This window comes from Chenopodium album, chromosome 5 (genome assembly GCF_948465745.1).
Source record: "Chenopodium album chromosome 5, dcCheAlbu1.1, whole genome shotgun sequence".
In the NCBI taxonomy this organism is placed as follows: Eukaryota; Viridiplantae; Streptophyta; class Magnoliopsida; order Caryophyllales; family Amaranthaceae; genus Chenopodium; species Chenopodium album.
This window is the reverse complement of record NC_137838.1, coordinates 1,331,412-1,342,480: the sequence shown is the minus strand read 5'-3', so window position 1 is coordinate 1,342,480 and position 11,069 is coordinate 1,331,412. Positions and strand designations below refer to the sequence as shown.

Below are 11,069 nucleotides of genomic sequence, written 5' to 3'. Positions count from 1 at the left end.
TCACATCATAATGATAGGCAAATAACCAATCAAAATTCAACTGCCCTAAATCTGATCTACTTCGTCAACCCATTTAATTCGACCACTATTTCATCTCAACCTTAACACAAACATATTGTTATTTGATTATTTGTTAGAATGAAAAGAGGATAGAGGTAAAACATGAGACAAGGATACGAAAGTGGATGATTCTTTCTTTTTTTTGTTTTTTCTTTTTCTGTCCCTTGTTTGAAATGGTAGTGGAAAATGGGTAAATTCAAGTTTCTCTTTAAGATAAATGCTGTGAATAAAACTCCCTCGTGGAAAATTGGATATATATTAAAGATTTTCTAAATTGAACTACGAGTATTTATTTAGAAAATAGATTGGCTTTTTTTTCTTAATCGCCTTCAAACTGATAATTGATATCATCCTCATTTCCCTCTTGAATCCTTCATACTTGTATATTGCCCTCACAAACCCAACCAAGTATATCTTGCGAGGGTGATGATATCTATAATACCGACTTAAAAATAAAAATTGGCATGAAAGGGTATGTTAGACTACCAACAACATAGGATTCACTCGACCTCAGACCCTCACAAATCATCTTGCTCACATCTAACTCCCCATCCCCAAAACGTAAAAATGCGAAAATAAATGAACTTTGTTAAGGCATCCACATTCTCATTAACCATTGAATTTTTCTTTGCTGATAATTGCTCAGAGATGGACAACATTTAGAGCAAATCGAGCAGGAAAATACTTATAAAACTGTATTCAAATGAGCAGGATCAGAAGCATCTAACGTACTACACAAGGAGCTTAACAGCTTGCGAAACTTTAGGTGAGCCAACCTTGAATAGGATTTACTTGCTCAAATTATAACTTATATGACTAATGCTACCATTACAGCTAACAGTCACTGCAGAACTTAAGAACATTCAAGTCACTGTTTACAATCACCCGCATGCATAACTTGCACAGTAATCAAGTCACTAACAAGTGTGACGTAAACACTGATACAGTCACCACATCGAAAACTAGGTTATTCAGGGCAAAATTTGTTCCATTGCAGACCCCCTCAATCCGAAATTTTGCACAGCAATTCCAGTGATTACGACTGTTAATCTCTATTCTAAAATAGCTCTAAAATCTCAATCAAGTTCTACTGCCACAATGCTTGGCAACAGCATTAAAGTTAGAAAAAACATACTAGAATACTCCGGGAATCACTTAAAGTCACCACTTCTCTATTCGCCCCTAGTCTTGGAACAGAACTAGCAATCAACAAGGACTAGGCATCCCAAATCACCGGAATGGCGCATTCTAAAATTCACATTCCCGAAGAGAACACATTTATGCCAACACAAAGCTCTATGTTTCATCACTGATTCAGACTCAACAGCAATACATAGTTCCCTATCACTAATTCAGACTCAACCACAATACATACATTTTCCCCAAATGCCCCAAAACCACAAATTTCCTATAATCAACAATACTTCACATGACTAATCAAACTAGACTGAACACAACCAAATTTCCTATAATCAACCAATACTTCAGCTGATGCTACTCTGGCACTCTACCCCCACATTACCAAATTCCTACGACTGATCCAAACTCGATCAAACCCGATATACATACATTACTCCCCAACTGCCTTACATTATAATCTACAAACAAATTAATCAACTACGATATAATGCTACTCTGGCACTCCGCCCCCACATTACCAAATTCCTACGACTAATACAAACTCGATCAAACCCGATATACATACATTACTCCCCAACTGCCTTACATTATAATCTACAAACAAATTAATCAACTACGATATAACAGTACCATCATGCTATATTCAACAAAATCAACAATTATAAAATAGAGTGGAAAAATACTCAATAAGAGTAATTCATAATAACTAATCGTACTAAATTGCAAATACATTATAGTCTGAATCCTCCATTAAAATTAACAAAACCAAAGTAGGCAATTCTTCTTTCATCGCAAGAACAAAACTTTAGATAGATTTAAATCTGGGTACAAAAAACCCTAAGCAATATCCATTAACAGCAAAAAAAAAAGAACTTCCCTAATATAATGAACGAAACATCTATTCTTCCTCAGTAGCAACCTCATCGCTCTTCTTGTTGTGCTTCCTTGCGTACCTCTGGTTCCTCAAGAACTTTGGGTCCATCTTCAACATTACCCAGAAAATAAAATTGAAAAAAATCAGCAAAATTAATCGAAAAAATTGCATAAAATTCAAATAATTGAATAATTAGGATGAATTAACAGAGAAATAGCGTACCCCTTTGGTGGATTGGTGACGATGACGGCGAGGCTTCTTGATTCCATTCTTGTGAGCCTTGTAAGACTGGTTGTGAGCAGTGTGATTCTTCGACTTGGCCATTTTTGAGTTCTGCGAACACCTGATTCACAAAGCAAAATTACGCCATTAAAATCGAATTACAAGCAGGAAATTGATGGAAAATCGAGGAAGAAGAAGATGAAAGAGGGAAGAAAGAGGAGAGAGAAACCTGCAAACAGAGAGGTTTGTGTCGCAGCAGCTAGGGTTTGCGGAGAGATTGGAAATGTGGAAGTGAAAGGGTTCTTTTTATTTGAAACCCTAATTTTGATGGCTGCTTTTTCTAATTGAGAATGGATTATTTTGATTTTGGGCTCTTTTCATTTTTTTCCTTTCTCTTGGGCCGTCTAATCACATTGTAAGGCCTATACATAATCCAAAGTTCCTAAATCCTAACCCCCTTTCTACAATGAGATATCGAACATGGTTTCATGTTAGTATGTTACAATGTTACGTTACATTTTTGAGAGCTGATAATCAACAACTTGACTTGAAACCAACCTAAAGTTACTGAGAGAGATCTGAACTTTATTTGAATTGAACTTGAACAGCTTAGATTTAATCTAATTTGACTAAAATTGTGTTTTTTGTTTTTAAAGATTAGGAAAACTAAAAAAGAAATAAACATCAGATACACTCATCACGAGAGAAATACATAATGAATCAAGAAACAACTTTTGAGGTAAAATAGAGTTATTTTACATGATAATAATAAGTTAAGTGATTGATGTTAATTGTCTCGAGCTAGTCGATAAGATATAGATGTAATGTGTTGAACATCACAACTATCGAAGTGTTGAATAAGGAAGAAAATATGTGAGATTATGCGATCATTTTACCACAAGCTGCCTATGAATTTTGCATTGTGAAAAGGTACTACTTCAACAATAAATGATATTGCGTTGCATATATTTTTTTAAAAAAAAAAGTATGTACATAATGTTGTTGTTGTCTTAGAGGATGACACATCCTATTGCCAAGTTGCCACGAACAGAACCTTGGAGTAGAGTTTGAAGATGGTGATAAGGGGGCCTCTCATGCAAAGAGTGGTGAAATTGAATTGAGGATGAGATAAGTGGTTGGATCTTGTAGATGGGGACTTGTTAAAAGGAATCAACGTGAGTTTTGTATTTGTTGTATATTAAACGCAAGTTGCACCTTGTGTTTGTTTTTGTAAATGTTTAATTGGTTTCATTATAAGATAGCTAACATCATTGTGTTCATTCCAAAAGATCTAAATTAGAAGAATGGATTTTCTCATTATTGCAGCCTTGGATGAAAGCTAACAAACAAAACCAAATTGCTACCTAATTAAGCTACTTGATGCCACATGGGGCAACACCGTTTAATACATAGGTTGATGCAAAGTTTAAGGCTATGAAATCGACACACCCACAATCTTATAAACAACCATAATTTTTTTCCATCTCCATTTCTTAAATGCAACACTTTCTATAATAGACCATTTTTTTTAACTTGCAATATTATACACTCCATACAGTAAAAATAGTGTACATTTTCCTATCATATCTATCTTCTCTTTAGTTACCAGTTATCACTTATCCGTTGTCATTAAATTATTACCATACACATGACTAACCTTAGTTAGGACTAACATCAGTCGACCCCTCATAAGTCATTTCATAAAATAGATTTGTTGGCATTAATACAAGTAGTTAATAACCATAGAAAGAAATTTGTGGCATAGTGGTTGGATCCTATCTATATCTAAGCTCCAAATTTCCCAAGCTAGTTGAGGAAATGTGACTATGTGAGCTAACAATTAACACTACTAGGTAGCTAGAGAACGTGAACAACGAGGTCATAATGTCATATGTATTACTACGTATGTAGTACATACAAAAATCACAGCACCAAATAAAAAAAATAAAGACCATAATAATAAGGAATTCGAAAAATAAAAATAAAAATAAAAATAAAAAATAAAATCTCAAACCTAACCACTTTCACTTTTTTTTTTTTTTTTTTATTTCCTTTCTTGTAGATCTCCGTCAATAATACCCCACCTATAATTTCACATTTTCTTATTCTTCTTTAAAATCAAATCAAATCAAATCTCACTACAAAACCCAGTTCCTCAAATTCCAATCAAAACCCCCAATTTTGTAAAAAATGTTTCTTTTTGATTGGTTTTATGGAATTCTTGCATCATTGGGGTTATGGCAGAAAGAAGCCAAAATTCTCTTCTTAGGTCTTGATAATGCCGGAAAAACTACTCTCCTTCATATGTTGAAAGATGAGGTAAATTTTTTTAAGGGCTTTTGATTATTTGATTTGGGGATTTTGACTTTTTTTGATTGATTGATTTGGTTTTTTCTGGGTTTTCAGCGATTAGTTCAGCATCAGCCAACTCAGCATCCTACATCGGAGGAGCTGAGCATTGGTAAAATCAAGTTCAAGGCTTTTGATTTGGGTGGTCATCAGATTGCTCGTAGAGTTTGGAAGGATTATTATGCCAAGGTTTGACCTTTTTTTTTGTTGAAATTTGCTTTATATTATTATTTATCATCAATTATGATGAATGTATGTTGGTATTTTATGTTCATATAGCTAAGTTACGAAAATTATGACAAATTTTGGTTTTGATCCAATTTTTGTTTGGGGCTTTATTAGCAATTATAAAAGTCAATTGAGCTGAAAAGTCTCTTTTTTGGGTGATCAATTGGATTTGAAAGTAGTCTAATTTTTGTGGGGTTTCAAGATTGGAGTGGCAGATTTGATGAACATTTTTTTGATCATGAGAATTTTAATTGAATTTGAAGCTAGTCCAACTTTTTTGGGGTATAAGATGGAGGTCTAGGTTTGATAAAAGTGCTCGTTTGTGAAACTTTAATAATGTATTGCTTACAATTATCTCTGGAGGATGTGCATGACGATGATGATGACTGGGGTTCTTGAAGTGCTATATGTGATTTACTAACCCCCTAGAATTCGAACTACCGGAATCTGCTTGTGCTGGATTTTATCATTGATTGTAAATATGGTTTGATGTTTGGGGGCTAATATGGTTTGTTATTTTTGAGGGAGGCTGATTTGGTGTTGTGTTTGCACATTTGTGATTGTCATGTGTTTTTTTTATATATTCTAGAGGCTTGACTTGCAAAGTATCATGAGTCTTTTGTGCTTAGATTAGAAAGGTGTGCAGGGATTTTTCTGTTTACAATTTGGTGAACTTTATCTACATGGAGAGTCATAGTGTATGGCTGAATGCACATTGAAGAATTTAAGGTTTGTATGAAGATGCAGTTTTTATAGACTATTTTTAGACAATGTATACCCATTCTTTTACTACAATTTTCATGTGCTGATGTGTTATCTGATGTTTGATCCATTCCCAAAACCGCTGGTTGCTAGAAAAATGCAATATATTAGAACTAAAGAGTCTATTAAATCTTAAAATGCGATGCTAGAAAAATTGTGTTGTTTGTTTAAGGCTTTCTTCTTCCACCTGAAACCCAGAACTTATTTAAATAAACTTAAGCTTGTCTGAGATTAATTTAGCTGTGAAACCAACTGTGATCCCTTTTGTTTGACTAAAGTTGTTTTTTAAAGTAAAGAGAACAAGGCGTAAAAGGATGTATTTACATGAACACAATCCTGTATTCTCTTCGTTTTCCAGGTGTAATTCTTAAATTGATCTTTCTTGTTGAGTGTGATATTGCAATTTTTGGTTTTATTTGATTATTGGGTATAAGAAAATGTAACTGCTATTGAGCAAGCACTTTGAAGAGAATTAGTGCTGGAATATTATATGAAGAAAGGGCAGGGGGTAAGAAAGTAATCACCTTTTTTCTCACACCCAATCAACTCTTCTAGAAACAAGAGTCAACAGTAAAATGGGTATTTCTAAAGAAAACAGAGGGATTACATTAATTTAAAATGTGCAGGGATTCCATCTTTTGGGCATGTTCACAAAGGACCTTCCATTAATATCTTGATTTTCTATGGAAAAGTGAATTAATTTCATGCTTGTGGAAATTTCTATTGTAGCAGCATGTTCAATCTCTTAGGATGTGTGACATGTAAAGGCTCAACAAGATGTTGATGATTATATTTCTGAAATAGTGTCCGGAGGCCGTCCAGCTGAAGTGATCTGCAAAAAGTCTAATCATGAAAACCTATTGTGCTACTAATTACTACTTTACATTCTTTACAACTCATTAAATGGAATGAACTTCTCCAAAACATCTGTGATGGACCTGCAGCATCCATTTTCCGCAGGCTTTTCGCTTCCCTCTGAAGATTTTTTTTTTTTTTTTTTTTTTTTTTGATACGCTTGCTTGGCAGTTAGAACAGCAGTGTGATGTTGGCTGCCTAACTGAAACTTAGGGTAGGGATATCGGACCATGACAGAGGAGGTAGTGCTACATAGAGAATAGCATTTGAACATCCTACATGTATGTTCCCTGGCTTGGTTCCTTTTGGTTGGGGATTGATGTTTATTTTTCTTGTCAATGTACCCTCTTTTATCTGTCCAGTGTTGTAAAGAGAAAGGGAATGCCCTGTACGATTCCATGAGTTTTTTTACCTAAATGTTTGACATTGTCCCATGAAAATGTAATTGCTAAATTATAGGATGAGTGGTAAAGCATTTTCTAATCACCAGTAGCACCCGTGCTGTAGCTAGCAGTTCTGTCTCTGTGACGGGAAAGACCTCTGCAATTTGTCTGTTTTCCAAAGCTCGTTCCTTTCCCGTATGAAGGTAGCTGGTTGTGCAGCCTCCTACGAAGTAGAGCTGTGGGTCACAGTAGTTGGTCTTGAATTCTTTCTCCGGCTCATCATTTTCCAAGGATGAACTAAATTACAGACAAAAGGCAGGAGTTCTTTATTGGGTGCTGGAATGCTGATTAATGATGTTAAAATGTTTCTTTACCATTCTTTTTTGTTGCATGAAAAGGGTTTGTAGTTTATGACATTGTTGTCGATTAATCAGAGACACGTGCTGACTCACTCTTCAAAATCTCTCAGGGACTACTCTCTTGTCTCAACATAAGAGAATGAATCACTCTTCAAAATCTTAGGCTTCTTAGCAGATATGAAATTTGTTCACTTTTGTCCATCTGCCTTGCTATTTTATTTAAGTATTTGTATAAATATAATTGGGAAGTGTAAAAAGTGAGGAGGGCCTTGTATCATGCTTACCTACTGTTCTCTCATACACACTTCTAATGTAAACTTTGCAAATGATGCTTTTATATACCTTGGAGCTTTACATATAGCTTCTTATCTCAGGCATGTTGTGTAGTATTTTCTTGCTATTTTGCCTCGACACTTATCATTTTGCTCTTTTCTGTTTCAGGTTGATGCTGTTGTTTACCTTGTGGATGCTTTTGACAAGGAGAGATTTGCTGAATCAAAGAAGGAGCTCGATGCCTTACTTTCAGATGAGGCCTTGGCCAATGTTCCATTTCTTATCCTAGGGAACAAGATTGACATCCCTTATGCAGCTTCCGAAGAAGAGCTACGCTTCCATCTGGGTCTTTCCAACTGCACTACAGGCAAGGGGAAAGTGAATCTTTCGGGCTCCAATGTCCGCCCCCTTGAAGTATTCATGTGCAGCATTGTCCGCAAGATGGGATATGGTGATGGATTTAAGTGGGTTTCCCAATACATCAACTGAGACTAGAATTGAGAGAATTGTACTTTCGATTTCTGTTGCTACTCCTATTCAATGTTTCTTGTGACTACAGATAGAATTCGTAAGACTGATTCTTTAATTCTTACCGTGAAGCTGTCAGATCTTGTCATGCTGATTGTGCTAATATGGAACTCCCTAAGGAAGATATAATCTATTGTGTTTCTTTGTTCTGAAGTTGCGCCATAATATTTTGGATTACTAGTGTTAGTGCACATCCTCTCCTTTTAAAGAAACTTACAGTATTAAATAAGAGTAATTGGAATTGTAGTAGTCTCACTAATGAAGCTCATGAAGTGAAACATATTTATTTCAACAAAAACTGGTAATTTGTAGGATCACTGTCTTATTGCAGGAGCAACCTTTTCACACACATTTAATATATAAGCAAAAAAAAGATCAAAGAGAACTTTTCCTGTGTTTTATAAGCAGAACTAACTGTGGGTTGGTAAGGGTGATACTGATGCTTATGCGCTGGACGGTGCTGGTTTGGAGGAGCAGTAATTAGAGTCTGGAGTGGCTGCTGTGTGTTGCAGCCTTGCAGGAGTGCGTCAGGTGTGTGAAGTGGGGAGAAGCTGCAGCTCAGCTGTGACAAGTTGCCAACTTTGGTGTACAACGCTTGCAAAAGGCATGGATCCAAGAACACTATTCTAGATTGTGATATAATGAGTGGTATGAGCAATTAACAGGTTATGAGGGTTCACCCCCTAATAATTTATTTTGAAGATATTACGGAGTAGATAAGACAAGTTGTACATCTTTATTTCTTTATGGCTATTAAATTTTATTGTAACTTTTGCACTCAACACACACTTTATTTGGATTAATTTTAGTGTTTTATATATTTAAGAAATAATTATGTAGAATCTTTTTAATTCATCTCAACATATATTTTTAATATCTCAACATTTTATATATTAGTAATTACAGAGTAATATTTATCGATATTAATTATAATTAACAAACATAAAACTAAGCAAAATTTATGGAGTAATTTATAGTTCAAAATATGATTCTACAACTCTACTCTTAAAAACAAAAAGGGTTAATTGGAGTATAATTTGACTTTATTACCAAGTCAAACTTATTTTATTTATAAATTAGATGAACTTTATTTGATTTTTTTTTTAGGAATTCATTAACCCTATCTTAATTTATTATGGAAAGTACTTAACTTTATTTACATGACTAATTCAAATATTCTTGTCTTTCTAAATTGATTAATGGCCCATTGACAACTAATTGACGGATATAATCCAATGAAAAAACGCCACATAAGCACAATAAAAGTTTCCTTTTCCAAATTATACTAGGACTAGGATTCTACTCTAGTCCTCCTCTATATATTTTCCTCCGTTAATCCTTTTTTTTCTATTAAACATAAACTCTTTCTCTTATATTTTCGTCTACAATTTTATTAATCATATTAAATTTCTTAGTTTTTGATTGATTTTTCAATCGAATTAGTTGAAGAAAAATGTTTCTAGTAGATTGGTTCTATGATATATTAGCAACACTAGGAATATGGCAAAAAGAAGCTAAAATCTTGTTTTTGGGCCTTGATAATGCTGGCAAGACTACTTTGCTTCAAATGTTGAAAGACGAGGTTCTTAAATTTAATTATTCTTGTGTTTTTTGTGATAATTAATTGATTAATTTACATGGGTTTGTGATAATTAATCTTAATTTGGTTTGTGGGTGCAGAGATTGGTGCAACATCAACCAACACAACAACCTACATCGGAAGAATTGAGTATTGGAAGAGTTAATTTTAAGGCTTTTGATTTAGGTGGCCATAAAATTGCTCGTCGAATTTGGAAGGATTATTATACTCAGGTATTGATATCACTACGTATCTATGTTTAACTCACGTTTGAACCCTTTATTATATACACTTTGTGCATAATTAAGGATATGACATGATTTTCCTAGAAAACAATCTTGATTTATAAATACTATTCTTTCACACTTTTTATTGACAGGATCATCTTTGAAAGTTCAATAATAATACATTAGGAGGGCTTATAAATTCTTGTGATATCACAAACTAACAACCAAAAGTTTTTGTGTTAAATATTATTTTCGGATGGAGGGAGTAAATCTTGTGGTTGTACTTTTAAGTGTGTTACAACATTACAAGAATACGTAGTAAAAGCACTCACGCTTTGTAGTTCTAGCTTGATGGTAATTTTGTCGAGTGAGATATAAAGAAGCAACTAACACTATAAAGATGTTGCCCTACTAATTTTATGGTGTCTTGCCTTAGTTTCCTAATGATTCTATGATATATTATCACAATTATTTACAACATATAATGTTAATGTACCTGCTTATATAAGTCTTAAAGTTGCATTCTACATGTGTTACATATACCTCGAATCCTCGAATTTAAGTATGTGTTGTGTGCAATGTAGGTGGACGCTGTTATCTACCTAGTTGATGCTAGTGACAGAGAGAGGTTCACGGAGTCTAAGATGGAGCTCAATGCACTTCTTACCGAAGAAACACTATATAAGGTCCCGTTCCTCATCCTAGGCAACAAGATCGACCTCTTAAAGGCCGCCTCGGAGAGTGACTTGATTTACGAGTTGGATCTGATGAACTGCACGACGGGTAAGGGTAGAGTTTACATTGAGGATGATAGCAATGTACGTCCGTTGGAGGTTTTCATGTGTAGTGTTGTTCGTAAGATGGGGTATGGAGAGGGTTTTAAGTGGCTCACTCAATACCTCTAATTCATTTTCTTTTTATCGTCGAGAAAGACTAGTTAGGTTGATTCTTGTTGAGAAAGGTTTTCTAATTTGTAACATGTACTTATAAAGTACTCATACTTTTTTTTTTATTTCATACATATTAATCTATATAAACGGAGGAAGTACAATATTGAACTCTACCTAATATAACAATCTCATTACTCTTAATTTATTTTATGCATCCTCTAACGTGTCTTATTAATTGCCGTTAAATTATTTGACAGATTGGTGCTAAAAACGTTAAAAGTACAAATAATATGTGCCTAAAGTGTTAAACGTATTTTTGTTATTTAAAATCTAATTACTA

The 11,069-nt window shown here is 34.1% G+C and overlaps 2 protein-coding genes across 2 annotated transcripts; both read left to right on the top strand.

Annotated features, from left to right (window-relative positions):
* Nucleotides 1-4,339: 4,339 nt before the first annotated feature.
* LOC145631435 (small COPII coat GTPase SAR1A-like) lies at nucleotides 4,340-8,186 on the top strand. Its single transcript, XM_081683505.1, has 3 exons — nucleotides 4,340-4,615; nucleotides 4,703-4,834; nucleotides 7,674-8,186. The coding sequence occupies exons 1-3, from the start codon at nucleotides 4,487-4,489 to the stop codon at nucleotides 7,992-7,994; spliced, it is 582 nt and encodes a 193-aa protein (XP_081539631.1). The 5' UTR covers nucleotides 4,340-4,486; the 3' UTR covers nucleotides 7,995-8,186.
* Nucleotides 8,187-9,414: 1,228 nt separating this feature from the next.
* On the top strand, nucleotides 9,415-10,744 carry LOC145629981 (small COPII coat GTPase SAR1A-like). The gene is made up of 3 exons (XM_081682222.1): nucleotides 9,415-9,615; nucleotides 9,714-9,845; nucleotides 10,424-10,744. Exons 1-3 carry the CDS (start codon nucleotides 9,487-9,489, stop codon nucleotides 10,742-10,744), a joined length of 582 nt encoding a protein of 193 aa, XP_081538348.1. The 5' UTR covers nucleotides 9,415-9,486.
* The last annotated feature ends 325 nt before the right edge of the window (nucleotides 10,745-11,069 follow it).